Source organism: Astyanax mexicanus, chromosome 11, assembly GCF_023375975.1.
Source record: "Astyanax mexicanus isolate ESR-SI-001 chromosome 11, AstMex3_surface, whole genome shotgun sequence".
Lineage (NCBI taxonomy): Eukaryota > Metazoa > Chordata > Actinopteri > Characiformes > Acestrorhamphidae > Astyanax > Astyanax mexicanus.
Window position 1 is genome coordinate 38,048,033 of NC_064418.1, and position 23,320 is coordinate 38,071,352.

The window sequence follows — 23,320 nt, forward strand, 5'->3', positions numbered from 1 at the left end:
AGCCTCTTAATAACAAATATTCAAATTGACACATTAAAACACTGCAATAGATATGCTTAGAGATTTGGAGTATTTTTAAATTACAGTGAGAACCAGAAATATAAAAAAAAAAAAGTATAATGAAAAAGCCTGTTTCTAAAGCTGCTGAATATATTAGCCATTCTCGTCCAATATGTGCAGCAACTACTTCAATTTTAGATCCATTAAATTGTAAAAACTTTATTTTCCGACCACATATATAATTAATAGGCAGCATGACAAAAACGTGTTTACACATGTGTAACACCATTGCTTCAATCACTACTTTTATACTTTACATAGCATAATTTACTGTTTATTTTGCACCATTTTAGATCACTGGACTTTAAGTACTGAAATATCAATACAAAAATTGTTCATGTATATATACATAAACATACATTTTGTATAACTTACAGTGGTGTGAGTATATATTATGTATATTATGTATTGTTGTTGGACAAAAGACTTGCACATTTTTTCCACTTTATAACAATTTAAATGTAGTTCTTCTTTACACCTAATTATAAAGTGACAATGTTTACATTAACCTCCACTGAAGAAGTTTTTTCCTTCTCTTGTAAAGCTGCCAATTAAAGATACAAGATTTTTGCATGACACTATAAATAGTGTATATGTATGAATTAATAATTAAATATTACTTGTTCAATAACTGAATTTTCTACTTTGCTTTCATTTTCATTAACATTTAATCCCCTTTTTGTATTTTAATTTTACTACTGCAGTGTATAAACAGACTACATATAAAAACAATGTTTTATTGGTCTCTTGAAAATATACATTTTAGAGTACAGATTATTACATTCCAAAAATACCTTTTACTGTTACACTGTTAAACTTTCCATAATAAAGCATTTTACACACAATTGCACACATTAACAAAACAGTCAAAAAAAGCCCAGAAAGGTGCTAAAACTGTAATCTTGGCATCACAAACAAACAAACTCATACCAGGTACATTACATAATAAAACAGATTCAAAGCTGGAAAGAGGTTCCAGAAGGATCCAACTGTTTGCACTTTTACAATACCTACAAAACTAAAACAAGAAAATCATTTTTCAATCAACTTGATAAAGTAACATGTAAAAAAAATTAAAACAAAGTTGTCTCAAACCAATAAAGACCAACTATTTATCAAACAACCAAAAATAAAGATCAGCTGAGCTGTTCAGTTCTCTGTGATTTCCAACAGGCCTTTTAGTTTCAAACTGCATGCAAGCTCTTCTTCACGATTTGCTTTTATCAGCCTATCAAGCTCTTCTAGCCGCTGTGTTAGAGATACAGGTGTATCTCTTCTACAACTTGAGGGAACCTTTTCAGCAAAGTCATCGGATTCAGTATCCTGCAAAATACACAGAGAAATTAAGTGTAAATCAACAACGTCTCATTATAAATACATAAACGATATACATAAAAAAACACTTGAATGTTCATGTGGTAAGAATAACAAATAATTCAGGTCTTAATGTTTATTGTTTTTTATTTACCTCTAGCAACACAGCAGGAGTGCCCACTGCAAAAGTAAAACAAAAAATATGACAAATCATTCGTAAATATACCTTTTTGAAGCAGGCAGCTGAAGCCGCAGGGCGGCGGGAGGGCGTCAGAATCTCAGGCACACACAGCAGCGTAGACGGCATAAAAAGAGGCATAGAGACAGAATCCAGAGGATCCACTTCCAACCACCGCTGCAGCTGCTCCTCAAATCTAAACACACACCAAAAACTTCAGCATGTTTATCCATATAAAAAAAATCTGTCATCAACCATAACAAACACACAGCTCATAAAAGTACGACATTCTAGTTAAATTAAAATAAATAGTTTAACGAACCTCTGGCTCTGAGCCTTCTCCTGCTGAATGCTAGCAAGCAGGCGGTGGGGTAGCAGCTCCTGGGGGGAGAGGCTGTGTGTGATGTCCAGTGCAGTGGGGCTTTCCTCTGGCTCTATCCGACTCTGAAACAGCCTCTGGCGGGGAAAGTGTGCTGACGGGGATGAAGCCACTACAGAGCTCTCTTTTGAACTGAGAGAAAATAAATGAAATAAAAAGAGTATTTATATATACATACATTATACCAACTTAGCTGTATAACGTTTTTTATTCTTCTTCAGATGTTGAAATGACTCTGATTGTGAACCAAACTCTGACTGGACTGAGCAAGGAAAAATGAACTAATCTAGCAAAAAAAAAAAAGGTTTAGATAGTAGTAGTAGGATTTCCCCTCCATCCTCAAAATAGGATTCAACCCACATTGATTGACCAGTATTAAACTGTTCTCCCTGCTTAGGAAAAGTGTGAACTGTAAAGGTAGGACCAAAAGTTGGATTTACATAAACGTTAGGAATAATCTTTATGAGAATTATTTTAAAAAATAAAAATAAATAAAAAATAAAAACACTTAAAAGAATGTTTTTATTACTTTTTTAAAGATTTTACTGAGACACTCTTTGTAGTTTTCCTACATGTGACATTTGTAACTTGTAATTAGTCAATTTTACACACCACATTGTGCCCTGTTCCTTTCATAAAAAACTGATGGTGACCATGGTGTCTTTCTTAAGAAAAAAATAAAAACATAGGAATTTCTTTTTTTTTTGTAACTTCTTACCCATTTAAGTTCTTCTGTTTCTGCTTATGAGTGAGTTTCACAGCAGTCACCCAACTCTCTGGAGGCATGAAGTCCATAACCTGTTTTTTGATATAGTACACCAAAATCTCCCCACTGTCGGTGAAAGCATCTATAAGAGACAGAAATCCAAGTTATTTTGAAACCTGTTTTAACAAGTTTTCCCTCGCTAAAGCAAACCTACTCACACTTCATGTACATTTCTTATGGTTTTCTTAAATCCCAACTCTTACCCTCTGTAACAGGACTCTCTGGTAAACTCCAGTCCTTCATTCGATGCTCTATGCAGAGGAATAGAATATCATCCCAAGGTATGCGGCTGAAGGAAGGCCCAGCTTTTTCATCAGTATCCTCTTCATCTTCTCTGCCATCCTGCATGTGCTGGGCTCGAACTCTTGCTAGAAGATGCTCCAGGCGAGACATGAGAAGGGGTTGGCTTTGGGGAGAGCTCGGGATCTGAGATACATAATGAAATATGGATGTGCACAAATGGGGCCAGGAAGCTGGTGGAAGAGAGATATTATGTTTTTAATCATTTTAAAATGACTGTTTTTTTACAACATACCAGGACTATAGAATACTGTAGATACTACTTAGAAGGTAGAAAGAAAACATTTCAAATGTTTTTTTTTGTTTAAGAAACTGGACTGAAAAAACAAACACATTCAGAAATGATGTATAATAAACCAGGCAATTTACAGTCCTGCTTACTTTTACTATGTACCAAAAATCTATGTGACAGTCAGTTCACTGATCAAAGAAATGGGGTTACTGGGCAACATCAGTATGAACCATGGGAAGGGACAATTTTAAGGTTTATATAAATATTTATATGATCATATTAGTCAGACCAACTGCTAGATTGCAACCAAATCATTGGTGTGCAAGTAAAGATAAAGTAAAATCCATACCATTTATAGGGGGCTGATCCCACTCAGGAATCTGCAGGCTCAGGACAGTCCTCTTTAGCCAGGCCAAGTGCTGTGGAGAATTCCAGTCCAGGTGAGGCACGAGGTCTCTGTTCTCAGGGAGAGAGAACTCAGGTGGTGGCCAAGATATGCCAATCATCTGCTCACAGCTAACCAGATCTGCTAGGTAACACAGCACGCTGTTATAAAGCTGGATGATTGCTGTTGAATCCTGGCACATAAGGCCTGCCTGCATTCGCTCCTGCTTGTCACGGTGGAACCTGGTATGGAACTCGCGGCACAGCCCACTTTCCACAAACTGCACAAGAGGCTGAGAGGAAAGGACTGTAGAGGCTGGAGAGTGAGCCACCAGCCAGCGCACTGCCTCACCAATCTAACAGAAAACAATGAAAGAGGATTTTATTTGTTTTATTTTTATTTTCAGAGCAAAATTTTAGACTTACAGATTTTTTCTCTATATTTAATGAAGCTAGACTTAAGCTGAGAGGAAACAATCACTAACCTGCTGCGATCCCTGGATGTCACTCACGCTTCCCGCAACACGGATAAACACGTACTCTGAGATGATCCCATCATTTACTAGAGTCTTCAGCTGAAGAACTGTTAAACAAAATAACACAAGCCAAAATCACTGGTTATTAAATGATAAAAAGCTAAATATTCACTGAGGTCATTAAGTAAGAAGAAGGCACACCCTTTCATTACACCCACCTTCTTCTAACTTCTCATCAGAAATGGCTCCCTCAGGTTGCCCAGGTATGATCAGAGCAAGGGGGAGCGGAGAGTTCCAGCCGCTAGCCTCTTGCACCTGCTTTAGCTGAAGAAGGGCAGCCAATAAAGGCACATCTTCCTCGCCCTGCCTGAGTTCAGATTGATCTGCGCTCGGAAGAAGTGGAAGCATCATCAGCAGGGCACTGGTCCCCAGGAGCTCCTTCTGCTCCTCCAGCTGGCTCTGGCCCTCATCTGTCAGAGGCCCACGGCTCACCTGCATAAACACATATATAATATGTACAGTGGTGACACTGGCCAATAGCATGCAGGGCTGGGTGTTAATACTTAAAATAAAATTCATATCTTGATATGCTTGAAAGAAAAAGCCATATATACTCTGACATGTCCAAAATATTTTATGAAACTTATAAAGTATACATTGCATGCTCTATATTTAAACAATGATATAAAAGTATATATAGTAATACATTTTTCTATAACGCATTTAAAATGTGTAGCACATAATACTTGCATAAGTATAAATATTTTTTACCTTAAAAGAACTAACAAGATTGGCAGAAAAATAGCAGTTGACCATCAGGTTTAAGTACACTATTGCTAACTGATGTAAATAAATCCAAAACCTATTTGAAATATCATGCAGAGGTTTACCAGTAGATGTAGGTACACAAAGGTCAAACCTATTCCAAACTCAATCACTCACTTTTACACAGATGTGAACTTTGTGGGTCCTCTGTCCAACATCTCTCAGATTGTTACTGATGAGTAGAGTTTCCAGTTTTCCTTCTACTTCTGCCATGCTACCATCCTCCTCCTCCTTATCTCCGCCACCCATCTTAACCTCCAACCACTTTGTCAGGGTGCTACAACAAAAAAAACAGAGAAAAAAAACAATAGTTACCAGTGTTCATAATTCTAATATGAATCAGGGTCCCCTGCCGCAGGACCCTCCAGCGCATACTTGCACTGTCATACACACTTTAATTCCCCAAGAACTGCGAACTTTAAGAACGCACTCATTCACCTTAGCAGCCTTTAGCTATATACCATATTTGCACTACTGTTATATGGGTTCTATTTATACTGTCATTACATCTCAATCACCATCAATATTGCACTATTGTCTTACGTATGTCTACTGTGTTCTTGTTGTATTGTACATATAGTGTCTCCCATTCTTTCATATTATCTGTCTTAATTCACCCCCCACCACTACTGCACTTTGTTTTCTGTCTCATGTATGTCTATTTGTGTCCCTGCTGTATTGTACACATAGTGTCTCCCATTCTCTTTTATTATATTTGTTATCTGTACTTGCTGTAAAATATGGGATGGAGAGCAATGTAATTTAAATTCTCTGTATGTCCTGTACATATGCAGTATTGACAATAAAACTACTTGACTTATTGTATTAACTTTAATGTATCAAAAACCTTAACCTTTCAGGTGTGACAACACCCTATGGAGCAGTTTCCCAGAGAGGGAATCAGCATAGTCTTTGACTACACAGCATTTTAAGTGAAGATTTTCCATTAAAGGGAAAACATAGTTTACTAATAGACTTAACCCCAGTCAAAAACCTGCCCCTATATGTTAGTATCTCACTTATACCTGTTGGCAAAGCTCATATCAGTATCCTCATTACTGGGAAGCAGAAGAGTGGCTTTCCAGAAGATTCTGTTGGGTGGATTAGGAGTGCTTTCAGCCACCAGTGTGGGCAGGTCAAGAGGTCTCCATACACGCTCACTAAAAAACAAATAACAATAAAAGTAATGATTAAAAAAAAAAAAAAAAAAAAAATCATACAAACTTATCTGATCAGCAATAAAATATGTACTATAAAAAGGTATGAGGTATCTCACCTTAATAACAAATTATAGAAGAAGTTCACTCTCATCTGGCGGAAAGTATCATTTCTTGTTTTAAATAATCTGTAATTTAAACAAAAACATAAAACATTACAAAAAATGTATTTTACACTACATATATATATATAACAGCATAACAGTAAGTATACTACTGAGAACGTGAACAGTGATGTTGTGGTCACCTTGTGCAGGACACAACCATGTTCCCGGAGTTACCCAGGTTGACATAGCCTTGAGCAAGAGATTCCACAGAAGGAGTGGGCGGAGCACTGGGAGCCAAAGCTTGCAGCTTAAAACGAGGGTCTACACAGCAGGGGGCTGCAGGGAAGCCACGCATCTGCCTCTTCAGCTGTCTGCGCACTGCTACCACATCACGCCATCTAAACATACACAGACACAATGTTATCTATAAATCAAGGTTCATGGTTCTGGCAAGTCCATTGTAACACAAAACCCAATGAGGATTACCAAAAATACAGGAAATAAGCTCAAAGTCACATAGATAAAAATACAGATACATACAGCAACAATGAGTTTACCTCTTTATAAACTTGCGTATTTGTCGTAGCTCTGCATTCAAAACTTCTTTAGCCAGCTGAGTAATCTCTGCATCCAGTGTCTCCACAACCAAGCTACTACACACTTCCTCTGAGCAACGAGCAAGAAATGCAGCCTTTTCCTCTAACGCAAACCTAAGGGGAAGCAAAGATGTTCTCAATGCACACTTAGTTGGTAAAAACAACCACAACACTGTGGGGTTTTTAAATGTAACCAAGTGAAGAATTGAGACTAACTTTATCTCTGCACCAGCCACCTCCTCACTGCATTGTGCAAGCACCTCTTCACAGATTTCAACACACAGCTCTGAACTCAGCTTGTCCAGAAAAGCCTTGTGTTCACGTCTTCGTCTAGATTCAACCACAGAAACCGATCATATTAAAATGAATAAAATACAGCTTATACAGTAATAATTCAAATGCCAAGCACTTTAAAATTTAATACACACCTGGCTTCTTCCAGCCTGCGTTTCTCCTCAGAAATTCTCTCCTTCTCGGCAGTGATCTCCGATGCAGAGATATCCCTTAGCATGAGGGCAACAACCTCACTGACCACAGTCTCCACCGCACTTTCACTCACACTGCATACAAAGGTGGAGTCATGTTATGTTCAAACACAATGGAGAATACGGACTGTTAATCATGTATATTTCCAAAAGAAATGCATTATCTATGTGCACCTACCTCAGAGCTATAGAGGCATATTCAGCACCAGCTTTGGCTAAGGCTGAGACTTCAGTCTCCAGAACTTCCTCCACCACAGAGTCAACTTCCACCATTATATCCTGTAGGTAGGGCACAAGCATGTCAGTTAGTTTGTTTACTGTAATAACTTAGATATTTACAACAAGCACAAAAATCACACACTTTTAAAAGTTTTGTCATCTTAAATTGGCTTCAAATCTTCAGTGAACATCAATCTTAAAACTGTTCTCCTCCAAGTGCACGTTAATACCTCACCTGATCAGTGTATGCAGGTTCAGGTTTTGGAGGAGGTGACGGTGGTCTGACAGGCTGAGGCTGTGCTATTGGCTGGAACGTAATTTCCTTGTGCACTGGGAATTCTGGTACTGTGGCTTGGGAAGATTCACCAGTTTCCTCAGCGTCACTGGGCTGGGTAAACTCCACTGGTACAGAGGGACTTACAAACAGCCTTGGTTCTATCTCAAGAAGAGGTTTCACTTCCTGTCGTTGAGGAAGAACTGCCACTGTAGAAATACAAAGAACAACAGTTAAATCATTGTATTTTAACATTAGTTTGTATGAATAGTTCTAATTAAAGACAAATGAGCTAATAAAAAGAAGGTTTTCATTATTTGAATACAGACATAACAGGCAGATATTGTGGGACAAAGGTTCAACAGAGTTAATAAAATCTCATACAACAAAACACACCTTTTATACAATTTGTTATAGTTAGTATTTAGGTTTTTTATTTAAATAACTAATGTTCATATAAGTATCAATGTACTAGATTCAGGGTTCATACACTTTTTAACTAATACATTTCAATGATTTTTTCCATGACTTTTCCATGACTTCAAGGCAAATTTTCATGACCATACAATTTTTTCTTTTTATAATAAAATGTGCTCTCAGATCTTTCCAAAACTTTCTGGGTATTTTTATTTTTCCCAAACTTTTCCAGGCCTGGAAATTGCTATTTTCAAATTCCATGAATTTACTAGGTTTTTCATGACCGTACAAACCCTGTAGATTGAACTAGACAAGCTGTGTGTGTGCGCATTTGCAAACCTGGGTCAGCAACAGATGCAACTTAAACTACATATGTTCAATAAAAGGGCTGTCAACAATTGTTTTTGACATAGCGTAAATAAAGTTAAGCAGAGTTGAGTTTACAGTACCTGGCATGGGATAGGTTGTTTCCCCTATGTATTTGTTGTTCAAGTCAAAGCTGCAGACAGGACGGTGCTGCGGTGGGTTGGGAAGTTGTCCTCCGTTCACAATCTCTCCAATCAGAACATTCATCTTCTTCTCAATGTCCACAGACTTCCTCTGAGGTATAGGCAAGTCTGGCTCCTGATAGGCTGTACGGCTCAGCTCAACCATGCTGGAAAACAAACAGAAAATGCACAAATAAATCATTTTCTGTTGCAAGTAAGCAGACATTCCAAAAAAATAACGCTCACAATAAACAGCTCAAAAACCAAATGCAGATGTGATTACTGGAAAAATGTATGATCTTACCCATCAGTAACATTAAGGCCATACAGCTGGAGAAAATCGGTGGCTTCTGCGGCACTACGGAACATAAGCATTCGGGCAAGATCCTCCACAGGAAAGACTGTGGATCGCTGAGAGCCCACAGTGTAGGCGATATTGAGGGCCTTCAGTGCAGAGCGTCTCATCTATCCAAACAAAATGAAAATATATATTGGGAAAAACTGGCTTTATTATTTTTTTTATCTTAATGTTTAGGCCTTTGGGCTAAAATGTCACCCACCTGGTTGAAGTATCTATGGAGAATGCAGCTAGCCAGATACGAAGCCGCTTTTACCAGCTTGAAGAATCTCACAAAGTTGTTGCTATTGAGTGCTGCAAAGGCTTGTACTGCAAACTTCACCTCCGCTGAGTTCCGGACCTCTTCACGAAACTGCTGCACCTCACTTTAGGACAATAAACATATTGTAAATTCTTAACATATCAATATTTACATACATACTAATTAACAGTACATTATATTTAATTAGTAATTATTTTAAAACGCACCGAAGCATGTCTCCTTCGTTAAGTTTGAGTAGCACATTGTACTGGCGGAACTCAGCCTCATGAGGGCAGTACACCTCCTTAGTGGCCAGGTCCTGATACATCTCCTTCAGGCTTTGTAGGCATTTAGTCATGTTCTCATTATTGATCTTAGTATCAAATGACATCATAGGTTCTTGGCACAGGTGGTGGGCACAGTGGATGTGGAAGCGAGTGCATTTCTCGATCAGAGCCACAGTGTCTGGATCACATAGGTGCTGCTGGGTAATGTCCTACATTGACAGATAACGGATACAAAATTGGAAAAATATTAGTTGAAACAAACAGGTCAGATAATTTCTGAATTTCTAATTTCTGAATATAAACAAGTGAATAAATGCACAAACCATAAATATAAATATAATTTATATCAGGCATTGATATCTATTTAAGCAACTTAAACACTAGAAAAGTTTTAAAAAGGAAGAGCATCACCTTACGAATTCCTCTGGTTCTGTTCCACACAAAATCGTACCAATCTCGGTAGTTTCCCTCCCCCTGGTCCATTATTTGAGTGACAAGATAGTCCATGGTCATACTCAACACTGGCAGAGGTCTCAGTTCGTGAGGGAGAGGCTCCTCCTGGTCAGCTGATGATCTGCTGTACTCTTTAATGGCAGCAAAATGATCCACCTAAACAGCAGAGCAAAATCTAACTCTACAGCAGAGGCAACATTTCCAGCCAAAGACATTTCTTTCAGAAATGGTTTAACGTGCTAGAACGTGTGTTGAGGTATGTGATGCAGGGATTTCTAATATTTTACTAATGTTTTCAACTTTAGAGAAAAATAGCTTGTGGATACCCAAAATGTTGTAAAATAATATATTGGATATTGCTTTAAAATCTGTTAATGAAGAACCTTTTCTGTTTCTGGAACAAGCTCAAAGACACTGAGTTGATTGCGGGTTTCCCTCATGTAGCGCTCCTTCTCTGGGCACATATCAGGACAAGTTCCCACAAACACTTTGGACAGGTCCAGATCTGTTCGCTTGGGTCTCGCTAAAAACAAAGAAAAGAAAAAAATAAAACAATATGTTTGGTCAACAGTTTTAATACTGGCAATAACATAGAAGATTCAACATGCATGCATAGACTTTAAAGGGATAGTTCGGGATTTTTGACATGAATCTGTATGGCATCAACATGACCAGTGTCGTGCATTCTCACTGACTTACCCCCGACCATGTCCGGTGAGCGGAGTTCTTGCCCAGTATTGTCCGAGCCGAAAGTAGTCCGGCATGTTTGCTGGGGTCACGAAACGAAAGCGTTTTTCTTCCCAAAACAGTACGAGTGCAAAAGAGTGATTTATTTGCATAACAAAAAACAGTGTCTGCAAAAGTCACGCCTCATTATCACTGGGGCACTACTTTCATTTTGGATCAGTGCGCGCGATTGCGCAACCTGGCAGCTAGCCTACGGTTTCGATTTCACTGTTTACTGTTCGGGAACATGTCGGACTACGAGAGCGACGAGGAATATATTGATTTCCGCTCAGAGCCAAGGGGGTATCTTTATGAGCCTGAGTATACTGAGGAGGAACTTGCCCAAATCGAATTGGATCGTGCAGAAAGAGAGAGGGTGGACAGAGAAATGATTGAGACCGAAGCTGGAGCCGCTGCTGCTGCTGCTGCGATACCAAGGGTGGCCGACAAATCCTGGTGCACTTGTTTGAAGTGCGAACTAATGCCGACAGAGGTGGAATGTTACTGCTGCCACGAGTGGGATTTAGTTATGCCCGAGATACAGAACCTGTCAATTGATGAGGACGTCGGCGGGCCAGCTGCTGCCTGCATCACAAACAACAGCGGGCATGGAGAAACATAGTCATCCTCGCTGAAGTGCGCACCGCAAACACGAAGCTTCTTCATTTTCACCACTTTGGTGTCCACATGGAAGCCCATTGCAAGTATCCAAAGTTGCCTGAGAGCAATGTCAGTCACGGGGATACGATGGAAACTGTGCGGAGAATCAGCCACATCTTTGTTGCTACAGCCTGGATAATCACAAGTCCGCACCATTTTAACACACACACATACAAATGTATAAATCTGTGTTCAAGAAGCTTATAAAAGCCGATAAACTTCTCTCTAAAGCTTGCTCTTTGCGTTGCTGGTTGAAGCTGAGCGCAGCCAATGATCTGAAAGACTAGTGCGCTGCTCGCAGTTAGAATGACATGCGCACTGATCCAAAATGAAAGTAGTGCCCCAGTGATAATGAGGCGTGACTTTTGCAGACACCGTTTTTTGTTATGCAAATAAATCACTCTTTTGCACTCGTACTGTTTTGGGGAGAAAAACGCTTTCGTTTCGTGACCCCAGCAAACATGCCGGACTACTTTCGGCTCGGACAATACTGGACAAGAACTCCGCTCACCAGACATGGTCGGGGGTAAGTCAGTGAGAATGCACGACACTGGTCATGTTGATGCCATACAGATTCATGTCAAAAATCCCGAACTATCCCTTTAAACAATGCATTTTTTTTACATTGTCGAAGGATCTTGTCTCTCTGCTCAAGTAGACGATACTTTTCCTCTGAGGTCTCAGCCAGCTGACCAATCAGAGGCTGAAGGGATGAGGGTAGGCTGATCACTGGTCGATCAATGCTCTGGCACTCTGAGCCTACATCCTGTTGTGGTTCACTGTCAAACTGGAGTGTTTTTGGCACAACAGATTTTTTTACAGGAGATCTAAAAAGAAAAAAAAACAAGACAGATAAGAATTAAGGGCATTATGGTAAAATGTGATGCAACATAGATATATCGAAAGGCAGCGTTCTTAAGAAAAAAAAATGCCTTAAGTTTTAATTTACATTTAAGGCATTTGACTAATTCTCTCCTGCAGGGAGTATGCAACTTTTTATTTGAATCATGTTTTAGAAATAGACAAATGTAGCATTAAGAACATTGCCCAAGGACTTTCTCATGGTGTACTATGGTGTGCTTGAAGTCTGCCCACTACTCTAACACCACTATCAACCACTATTTAGAAAACACTGTTTCATTAGTATCTGAAGAAATTAGCCTGATTGATTTGGTTACCCTTGTGTCAGAGAGCCAGAGCTGGGGGCAGGAGATCTGGGCAGGGGTTTTCGCAGTAGAGCGGTCTGAGTGACCAACGGCTTTGGTTCTCCTTGTGCACTTTGAACTTCCTTGACCTCTGAATCCAACCTTGTTACTTTTTCACTCGGACCTAAACAGAAATTTAAATTAAAAAATGAAATTTTAAAGTAATTTAATTGGTTTAGCCATAAAATATAACTCAAAATCAACACAATCCTCTTACTTTGCTTCTTTCTTTGCCAAAAGATTTGTATTTCACTGCCCTGGAAATTTTTTCCCTTCTTTTTTGCCTTAGCAGCTGAAGCCTGAAACAAAGGTAAATATTATTATTACAATTATACTGAATAAGACTGAAATGAGAATAGGAACATATTCTGATAGAGCAAAAAAATAAACACAAACTTACATGCTCATGGAAATGTATGGTTACTAGATTCTTTGCAGGTTTGCAGTACACTCTGCGTATTTTTCCAAAGCGACCAAAATGTTTCTCAATTAAGTCTTTCCGGTTGAAGTTAGATGGGATTCCCTTGCACTGTATGGTAGTGGCTTCAGAAGGTGAAAGACCAGCCAGGCTGTCAGTGCTCTCCCCACGGCCAGCCCTCCGTACTGGGGTGCTTGATTCTGCTGCAGGCTCAGGAGCTTTAAAGATATAATGACAATGATCTAACATGACATAACTATTTACACATAATAAAAGGTTTGTTTATAGCAGCATCTCAAAACAATAAAAGGATGTGCTAATTCTGCTTTGCACACATAAACCAAAGAGAAGTACTAAACATACCAGTTTTTTCTTCCTTTTCCAGAATGAGTCTTATGGGTGCTGGAGCTCTAGGTGGGGTGATTGGTACATCAGCATCAGGAATAGGGTGGTCTGGCCTTTCCGCATGGCCCCAGTCAATAGGATGATTTTCTTTCTTGGCCACATGGGGTGAAGTTTTTAGCAGACCACTCAATGCATTCTTAAAAAGGCCACCTGCAGGGCCTCTGCTTCTTAGAAGGGGCCGCTTGGGTGGATGCCTTGGGGCTTCAGCTCCTCTGTGGACCTCATCAACCTTGAAACCTTTCTCTTGGCTAGTGCTCGGGTCAAGAGACTCTTCTTTCCTTTTAATACCTTTCCCAAGACTACTCAAAGCTGTCTCCCCTGAACTCTCCTCATCTTCAACTCTCCCCTCAGAGCTTTGTCCAGGCGTTGGACCTTTTAGTGCAAAGATTGGCGGACCAAATGCTGTGCTACTAAACTGAGGCTTCTTAGCTTCTGTCTGGGGCTGAAGGACCTTCGCTGAGAAGGTGAAGGAGGAAGGACTGCTTGGAACAGCGGTAGGTTGTGTAGCAGTGGTGGTGGTGGTGCTGCTGCTGCTGCTAGGAAGGTTGGCAGGCTGAGAAAATGTAAACTGTAGAGAGTTTCCACCAAGTGCCTCTGGCTGAGAAATGTTAGCACTTGTGACTGAAACAGAAGGGGCTGCCACAGGCTTAGAGAAGTTGAAGCCCATGCTTGGTTTTACACCTTTGAAAAGAGAAAAAACAGAGCTACCAGGTCCAGTGGTGTCTAAGCTTGTAGCTGGCTTTGCTAAACCCAAGGGCTCTTGAACAGTGGCAGGCAGAGGGTTGGAAGGCTCAGGACTGACACTAAATATAGGTTTGAAGATAGCTTCATTTGGTGGCTTAAAGTTAAACTTTGTTCCAAAGCTGCCAACCTGTGCATTGCTCTGATTATTGGCAGCAGAGCTTGATGTAGCAGTGGCCAAAGGATAGGCAGGTGGCTGACCAAAGCTGGGCTGAGACCCTTCTGTGTTGAGAGAAGTACTGGACTGTTGTGAGTTACCAGAAGAAATACCAAATGCAGGCGCAGGTGTGAGTTGCCCAAATGCAGAGCTTTGTCCAAACGCAGAGCTTTGCCCAAAAGCGGAGGTCTGACCAAATGCTGGAACCTGACCAAAAGCAGAAGGCTGACTCTGTCCAGTAGATGGTGGAGATACTCCAAATCCAAGTGTACCCTGACCTAAGGTTTGTCCAAATGCTGGTGCTTGAGCTATGGAGGTGAACGGTGAGGCCTGTCCCAGCCCAGAACTTTGACCAAAAGAGGGTGTCTGGCCAAATGACGGTGTCTGGACAAAACCAGATGCCTGTCCAGATGTTTGTCCAAAAACTGACTGTTGGCCAAAAGCTGAAGGCTGGCCAAATGCTGATGTCTGCCCGAAGCCTATATTTGGGGCTGGGGAGCTTGTGTTGCCCTGCTGATTAAATGACTGAAACATGCCACTACTCTGGTTGGCACTGCTTGGTACCTGAAAGGCACCTTGCTGTCTACCGAAGATGTTTGATGGATTCATTATAAATTAAAGTAAAAACAGAGATACAGAGACTGACTAAAACATACTGCAATAACTACAGTATCAGCAGCTTGATGATTCTTGATTTACTGCACACAGTGAATTTAGAGTTTTATAGCCAGAACCTGGGTTTCCATTGAGGAGCTCATTAATATTGTTTAACCCTGTTAAAATAAAACAGAGAGACGGTGGTAAGCAGTTTCACAATAAACCATGCTTAAGAATTACCACTGCAAAATACAGTCTACTCTTCTCTGCATTAGCTAGCTAACTACATTAATACAGCTAAATATACAAGGTACTGTATTGTAATTGCATTTAGTGTACACTCACATCGTTAGCTAGGTGGATTATGTAGGTTAGGTTATCTCTATTTCAAAGCTGGGCGGCTAACGGCGTTAGTTAGCGTTAGCTAACCTAGCTAACTATCTAGCTCTATAATTACAGATTCTGAAAAGACGCACCAAAACACCACACACGGACTGCTTTCCTCTGTTTGGTATGTATCACTTGTTAATGCAGAACGAGCGAAAATCGCTGTAAAATCATTGTTTTTATCTTTTCGACAGCTAAACTAGCCAGTTAGCAACACTTACCAACAACACTTTCTCTTTCTTCTTTGCGATGTAAGAGCAGATACACTGAAAACCCTCTACTGCCCCCCTAGACTCGAAGGAGAGTAGTGATGGGAATTCCGGTTTTCTGTCAAATTATGCTACCTTGTCAAATCGTGCTACTCGAATGTATATTTAACTGTAAAAATACAAAAGAAGCCCCATATTAGAGCATGTTTCCAGTACAAGTCCCAGTAAATGTAGCGTTAGTATATATTGGATAGCAGAAATTACTGTAAGTTACCATGGTAAAGTTATGGAAATAAGAGGCCATTACAAACTGGTTTGGGATTTTTTAATAATATTTTTTGTATTCACTATTATAAATTTCCATTTACACTTTTGTGCAATTACAGCGAATCCAGATTGTAGCAGATTTATTATAAAAAAAAACGATAGGTCAGCGCATGTGCAGTACCTTTAGGAAGCACGTATCGATGGGTAGCACAACTCGACAGAACACCGGCTCTTTAAGTCGAGCCAAAAGAAAAAGAGCCGCTGCTCTGCCGAAGTGTGCTACTCTGTCAAACCGTGCTGCCCTAGTTTATATTTATTTTATATAAGGTAAATATAACAGAAAAATCACAATATTTGGCCTCTCCTGACAGAAGTATCGGTAGGATATTTGGAAAGCCTAAATCAATATATCAAGGTGCAGATAACAGGGAAAAGGCTTAGAACCAGTTTTGTGTGTTATTGTCTTATTATTACTTTAATGATTAACTGCTTTATTATTAACTTTAGACATTTGTAACACTCAAACAATGACAGCTGGCATATTTAATGCAACAAAGTAAAACAGAATTACCATAAAAAAACAAAAAACATGAAAACTTGGGCCCGTGCATGCGCAATGGCGGTAAGAAGCACATGTCGACAGAACACTGACTCTTTCAGGTATTTTTTGCTGTTGCTAAAATGAATCAACCAAATTTCTAAATTATGTGTAAAATATATGCACTTGTTTACTATTTAAATAATATTTTTTGTATTTATTATTATACATTTCCATTTACACTTTTGTCCAGTTACAACCAGTCCAGGTTGTAGCAGATTTATTGTTAAAAACAAACAAACATGATAACCAATTAAAAAGTGTAGGTCAAAGTACATGCACTTGTTTACTATTTAATTATTGCCATTTAGTGTGCAATAATATTGGCCACTGCTTACCATAAAACAATAGGTACCAGGGAAGCACCCTTCCTTTAGTAAGACAAAAAGTTTCAATTTTGATTTACGGTTGTGTACATTTTGTACAATTATTTTTTAATTACCTCCTCTACCTCCTGTTCGTGTGTGCTTACTGTGTGTGTTTGTATCTACTGAACAGATCATTTTATCTCGTTTGTCATAATTACATGGTTTAATGAGCTGTTACCGGTAAGATGTTACAATTAGGCAATAAAAATTTGAAGCAGGCATAATAACTGGTGTGTAATACTGGTGTGACAGACTTTTGAAGATTGTTATTTTCTGTTTAACACTTATTAGTAGTAATGGTAACAGTACATAAGTACACAGTACATAATAGTAATATTAATTAATATATTCTTTTCCTGTTGAAGATCAGCTCATATTTTACTTATTCATATACTAATATAGAATACGCTGTTTAATATTTCTTAAAACAAATAAGCAAAAATATATTGTTGGTACATTTTTTTGCATTTTTTTTACCAAAGACATTGAACAAAATACATTTTATTTAAAATCACAGTAAAAAAAACAGATTGCAGTACTTTAGATAGCTATTCATCATAGTTCACAAGTAGTATTGTGTAATGGGTACACACTGCTGTGGAATGATCATACAATTCAGTGAAATCATATATTTTATACAATAATTTTACAATATTATACAATGTTGTGGATTATTCATAGAATATTTTATAATGATCACACAGTGTTGTATAATGAGAATACACATGTGACTGCAGTAGTGTACAGCAGAGATGCTGTTAGCAGAGAGTCTAATGCTAGTCATAGTGATCAGAGGACACGGCAGAGGATATAATATCTGTTTTCTTTGGGGTGGTAGATGTGCTGCACCTGGATTGTGTGCCCTGCTTTTAAGATGTTTACTGTAAACATTGGTGAGGAAATCATATCTCGGCTCTTAAAGCTTTAAGTGGCTGAATTTTTCCGATCCAGGAAGTAAAAGTTGACCTGTCTGTCTGGTGCAAGAACGGTGCGGTTGATTGCTCTGACCTCTCCTACTTTTGGGTCCGGCTTCACTTCAAAAAGCTTGATTATCTAGGAGAAAATGAAGTAAAGAATAAAAAAAATGATTGTAGCATCTTATAAAACTTCACTGAGTTCAGTACCCATGTTTGGTAAGGTGGCACTGTTTTTTGGTCACTGTGTATGTGCTTACTGTTGTGTATGTGTGTGTTCACTACTAGGGTTTGGAATCACAGGGTATTATCACAATACGTTGTCCACAATAGCAATAATAATAATAAACAATATACAACAATACATTAATTCTACAACTCAATACATCGCAGGACAATTCACTATGATACTTCATGTCATCTGTGTTAGTAAAGAGGATAAAATATTTCTAAAACGGCAAATACCAGAAATTATGTATTTATTTGTGTCCGTTTCAGATACACAGATACCATGTGGCATAATTAGGCAGTAACTTTATTAAGCCAAATTGGCAAGCAAATAATGCTATTTGAGCCATGTATCAATAATGTATTGCAACCAAAAACGATACGATATGTTTATATTTTGTCCCACCTCTATTCACCACACAGATGGGTTTAAGGCAGAGGCCATGTGAATATGGTTGTCCTGTCTCTTGTCTAATATTGTTGCTTTTGCTGTGTCTTAAACCGCATAGTGTATATTGCATTTGATTTGCTTGTTGCTTATGTACATAAAGGAGCACACACCTTTTCATATGCTTTTTTGTAAATACCACCTCTTTGTATGGGGTACTTACTCTTGCCAGAGAAAGGTGCATCTCTAGTTCAGCGATACGTCGGCCAACACATCCTCTCACTCCAAACCCGAATGGTATGGATCCAAATGGGTTGGGCCTCACCCTTCCATCCCTTAACCAGCGTTCAGGCTTAAAGGCTTGTGGTTCAGGGAAGATCTTCTCATCTTGACTGATTGCGTAGTGATAGATCACAAATGTGGTCTGTTCACAAAAGCTGTCGATTAGTTAAGTAACTAGATAAATGCTGTTATGTTGGTAAAGAAAAATCAGTCACCTCTTTAGGGAAGAAATGTCCTCCGATTATTGATTCACTGCCTGTTAGAAGTCGTGCATTTAAGGGGACAACAGGATACATCCTATACATGATCAAAAATAAGATCAAAAGATGGTTTTAAAATAAAAAGGTAAATGACATTTGCAATTATGGTAGTTACAAATCAGTTACATCAAATGTAGTTGATTATTAGCATGTCCAAAAAATACTGGATGGATCACCATCATTCCAGAAGAACACAGTTCTCAGAGAACTCATATACATGTCTGTGTCAGCAATAGGTGCAATTTAAAGAAGCTGAATGCATTCATTACAAGAGCTGTTACACCCATTTGGACATATAATGTATATCTGGTGTTTGTAGTTTTGCACTGGAAGGACAGGAACGATGTAGTTAAACTTAATATAAGCTTACAACACAAGCATTGTCCAATTTCAAACCACGTAATTAAGTAATCTTAATAATAAAAGCTTGTGTCATAGACACATTGTCTTCCGGTGCAAAACTAAAGTACCCAAAATAGGGCACCAAACATGCTTTTGCTGATCAACTACATATGAAGTAATACTTAAATTTTCACTTCTTCAGAACATGCACCTTAGAGTCTCTTTGATGACTGCCTTAAGGTAAGGCATATTGTTTATGTCCTGGGCTGTTGGAATTCTGTCCCCTTTGACTGTGCTGGCCACTTCCTGATACAGCCTGTCCTGCACGCTTGGATTGTGTGACAGCTTATTCAAGGCCCACAACATGGTGTTGGACGTCTTAATGCACAAATAAGAAAAAGAAAGTAAGAGTGTACATTTCCTGTCATTATGTTTATTTTAGTTTAGTTAGTCTTTAATTATGTGTTTTTCTCAAAATTATTTATTTTCGTACCATTACTAACCAAAGCTGCATAGTATAATACTCCACTTACTGTATCCACTCCTGCCAATAACAGCTCAGCAACACTCCCATACACATCCTTCTTCTGCATGTTGTTGTTGGAGAGCAGGTAAGTAAGATACTCTCCTTCAACTTCTTGGTTTGCATCCAGACGCCTCTGAATGTCCTCCATCTTATTGTCAATAAGTTTACAGGCTATACAAAAAACAAGCAGAAGTTAAAACTACAAAATAATAAAAAAAATATTATAATATTATAATGCTACTATGTTAAAATGGCCCTATAAGCTCATCGGACCAAAAAGTCACATGCATAATTACTTCTCAAACCATGTGCCAGTGTGAATGTTTTATGCACTAATGGGGGAAAGGTCCCCACCAGCCAGATTGAAAGCACTGATCCTGGCAGTGCCAGTCCAACGTCTTACTATTCCTCTATTAGAAAGCAGGAAAACAACAACAGAAATGCTGAGATGAGATGGTGTGCCTCAAACTAAAGATAAATTGTATTAACTAAAATGAAGATAAGCAAAAAAAAAACACCTCTCTTTCTATCAAGAGGAAGCTGAATAAATATTTATATACTGTTATTCCTAGCTCCCTCTTTCTTTTCTAAGTTTCAGCTTGTATCAAAGGTGCTGGATCCATGTGACTATTTTTGTCTATTAAGCTTATTTAAAGAAAATATTCTTAGTGGTATCATTGTTAACTCACCAAATTTAAAAATTCCCTCCCAGCCATCTATGTAGCGTCCCCAAAGAGGCAACCAACTGCGTGTCCACTTGGGTAAAATGCTCACAATTATGCTATAACTGAACATCTTCCCAATGGAGTCAATGAATTCCTGAGTTTCAGGTGGAATCTTGTTCTGCAGACAGCCAATGCGGGTCTCAAACAGAATGCGAGAAATCCCTGAACAATAGACAACACAAGATGAGATGCTCAGATCAGACAAGAAACCGGTTTAGCTTCTATTCTTGGTTACACCTGGGTATTCACGACATAAAGGGGACTTGATTTCAGAAAATATTTGTGTTGATAAATAATACAGGTGGTAGATTTAACTGATTCCTGGACATACCTTCTAGAGCAAAGCGATACAACTCATTGGACATGTTGGGCACCAGGTCTCCACTGGGGCTCATCTTGCGCAGATAGTTTATCCTTTCGACAAAATCTGTGACCACACCATTAACTACATCCTCATACTTTACAGAGTCTTTGGGATGCAGCATGCGTTTATTCAGCACAGCTCTGAGTTGGTACCACTTCTCTCCTTCCCTGGAGGAACAAAAGTGGGAAATGCTGTCGCTAGAGTAAATAGTATTGTAAATGGTACAGTATTTCACCCTTAATCTTAAGTTCAAGTTACTTTGTCAAGTGCTGAAATTGATATATTTCATAGCTACTTAGCACATTTTGTGGGTTTGTAAAACTGTAATGAAAGTGCTTTTTGAGATGTAGCTCTATGCTCAGTTGTTTAAGGGGTTATAAATGTTAGAGGCTTTCTTTTGCCAATGTGGTATTAAATATTAATATGGCAATTTAAATGACAAGTGTCGCTATCAAATGGTAGGGTAATTTATTTTAAAAATAACTGAAAAGTACTGTTGCAAGGTTTTAGAAAGCTTTTCCAGTCAGATTTGGCTTTATAGCCTAAAAACCCTGATCTTCCAGCAACACTGATCATGTGACAGTACATTGCACTACAATGAGTACAATGTGTTTACAGCTGTAATATAACAAATGCTAGCCTGCTATAAAGGTTAGACATTGCTTACTCAGTGAAAGGCCCATAACCTAAGCCCTTCATATCTCGGTATTCAGTCCATACAGCCATGTCTCCTCTGCATGGGAACTTCTCATCTTTCCTCAGCAGCTCCTCCACCAGTTCCACACTGCTCAGAGTAATGTTGTGCACTGCACCAGTGGTCACTTTAAACATGGGTCCATAAAGCTTTTTTTCATACAGCTGAGAAAATCACAAAGACAAAAACAATACAGTTATTGTTATTGTATAATTTACTTACTTACTGGTGTGGATAACCTGACCAACACTTGGTAAATAGAGAATAAAATAATGGTGCTTTTCCAGACACAGAAGAACAATGTGCTGTAATCATATTTAAGCTTGTCTCATGTTTAATCTTTGTTTGGAATTACAGATAAATAAGCTTAATTCATGTGTTCTTTACTGTCAAGTTAGACCCGCAGCAAGCATATGTACTTTGTCCTTTGTTTAAACAGCTCTTTAAATAAATAGTGTTATTTGAAACTGCACGACCTCATTTCCATTGACAAAAGACTCCTCTCCTGTGCTTTTTAAGAGGCAGACAAACCAGAAACCAGTTCTAGGTTTTAGTTCTTCGATAACCACTTAACCTCTTTATTTAATAACTGCTCTGAAGAGGATTAGGTGTGATGCCGTAAGTACGGCATGCAACAGGTCCACAAGTGTAAACAGCATACATTTGGTCACTCCTTTAATATTTTCCTATAATAGTTTCAAGATGACTATATAATGTGTACAAAGCAAAGCTCCATCAGGAAGATAATAATTGTAATTCCACAAATGTAGCTACTGTACCTGCAGCTCATGCATGCGTTTGTAATACCCTTTAAATATGAGCCTGTAGACGATTGTAGGTAGTGTGACCACAGGGAGGTCAGCCTCTGTCCTGATGTGTCCAGTATTGCCCTGTAGAGGGACAGGAGCAGCAGCATGCTCTCCTGCCCCCCTCCTGAGGTCCAGACTTGCCGTGGTTGGCCTCAGCAACAGCCTTCCAGCCGCAGACCCGGCCGAGCGCAGAGCTACACAGCTTGCCATCGCAGGAGAACGGGAGAAATGTCTGAACTGAAGCTTGTGTTGTGTATTTAATGTGCGGGGAGAAGGAGGTGGAGCCTCAGCCCAGGACATTAACCCTTTTATTGATAGAGAACAGAGCAGCTTACACTGTAAACACCTTGCTGCTGAACAGCAGCCTGGCCTGGTTTCAAATAAAGTGATATACTATATGGGTCTGCCTGCCAGTACAGTAAAAAATAGCTTAAACTAATCTGAACATTAGTTTGCTCACCTTTTAACATATTTTCATAAGTTAAGAACATTTCCTATTCAGGACTGTACAGCTCTGGAAAAAAATAAGAGACCCACTTCAGTTTCTGAATCAGTTTTTTCTGATTTTGCTATTTTTAAGTATATGTTTGAGTAAAATGAACATTGTTGTTTTATTCTATTAACTACAGACAACATTATTATTGTCATTTAGAGCATTTATTTGCAGAAAATGAGAAATGGCTAAAATAACAAAAAAGATGCAGAGCTTTTAGACCTCAAATAATGCAAAGAAAACAAGTTCATATTTATAAAGTTCTAAGGGTTCAGAAATTTAAAAAATGGTGGAATAACCCTGGTTTTAATCACAGTTTTCATGCATCTAGGCTTGTTCTCCTCCACCAGTCTTACACACTGCTTTTGGAAAACTTTATGCCACTGTAAAATCAAAGAAACTCATCATTATTAAATGGTCTTTTCTCCAGAGTTGTACAAAAGGTTGATTCAGAAAACAATATATGAGTAGAAATACCCTTAATGCACTTTAATGAATCTCCAACCTCTCTTTCTTGTCGAGAATTCTTACAGACTCCAGTGCTTTTATCCAGAAGTCTCC

The 23,320-nt window shown here is 38.8% G+C and overlaps 2 protein-coding genes across 2 annotated transcripts; both read right to left on the reverse strand.

Moving 5' to 3' along the window:
- Positions 1-783: 783 nt before the first annotated feature.
- Positions 784-15,602, reverse strand: LOC103023244 (minichromosome maintenance complex component 3 associated protein). Its single transcript, XM_049484982.1, has 29 exons — positions 15,514-15,602; positions 13,369-15,081; positions 12,988-13,223; positions 12,805-12,886; positions 12,561-12,711; positions 12,007-12,209; positions 10,380-10,519; positions 9,955-10,152; positions 9,484-9,752; positions 9,218-9,380; positions 8,962-9,122; positions 8,619-8,824; positions 7,714-7,961; positions 7,438-7,538; positions 7,203-7,334; positions 6,991-7,104; positions 6,736-6,888; positions 6,379-6,576; positions 6,191-6,259; positions 5,940-6,074; positions 5,032-5,191; positions 4,308-4,581; positions 4,099-4,196; positions 3,579-3,969; positions 2,901-3,170; positions 2,650-2,779; positions 1,875-2,063; positions 1,601-1,748; positions 784-1,383 (listed from the first exon to the last, which is right to left on the reverse strand). The coding sequence occupies exons 2-29, from the start codon at positions 14,915-14,917 to the stop codon at positions 1,210-1,212; spliced, it is 6,342 nt and encodes a 2,113-aa protein (XP_049340939.1). The 5' UTR covers positions 14,918-15,081; positions 15,514-15,602; the 3' UTR covers positions 784-1,209.
- Positions 15,603-17,219: 1,617 nt separating this feature from the next.
- Positions 17,220-22,509, reverse strand: LOC103024291 (sterol 26-hydroxylase, mitochondrial). The gene is made up of 9 exons (XM_007259977.4): positions 22,237-22,509; positions 21,431-21,621; positions 20,731-20,930; positions 20,364-20,561; positions 19,682-19,845; positions 19,360-19,526; positions 18,762-18,843; positions 18,488-18,688; positions 17,220-17,787 (listed from the first exon to the last, which is right to left on the reverse strand). Exons 1-9 carry the CDS (start codon positions 22,474-22,476, stop codon positions 17,659-17,661), a joined length of 1,572 nt encoding a protein of 523 aa, XP_007260039.2. The 5' UTR covers positions 22,477-22,509; the 3' UTR covers positions 17,220-17,658.
- Between the last annotated feature and the right edge of the window lie 811 nt (positions 22,510-23,320).

Coding starts and splice junctions, on each gene's coding strand:
- LOC103023244 (XM_049484982.1), bottom strand. CDS start 14,917: ATGAATCCATCAAACATCTTCGGTAGACAGCAAGGTGCCTTTCAGGTA. Junction 12,887..12,987: donor CCATACATTTCCATGAGCAT/GTAAGTTTGTGT, acceptor CCTTTGTTTCAG/GCTTCAGCTGCTAAGGCAAA. Junction 6,577..6,735: donor ATACGCAAGTTTATAAAGAG/GTAAACTCATTG, acceptor GTGTATGTTTAG/ATGGCGTGATGTGGTAGCAG.
- LOC103024291 (XM_007259977.4), bottom strand. CDS start 22,476: ATGGCAAGCTGTGTAGCTCTGCGCTCGGCCGGGTCTGCGGCTGGAAGG. Junction 19,846..20,363: donor GGAGGGAATTTTTAAATTTG/GTGAGTTAACAA, acceptor TTTTTTGTATAG/CCTGTAAACTTATTGACAAT. Junction 18,844..19,359: donor GTCATCAAAGAGACTCTAAG/GTGCATGTTCTG, acceptor GATCATGTATAG/GATGTATCCTGTTGTCCCCT.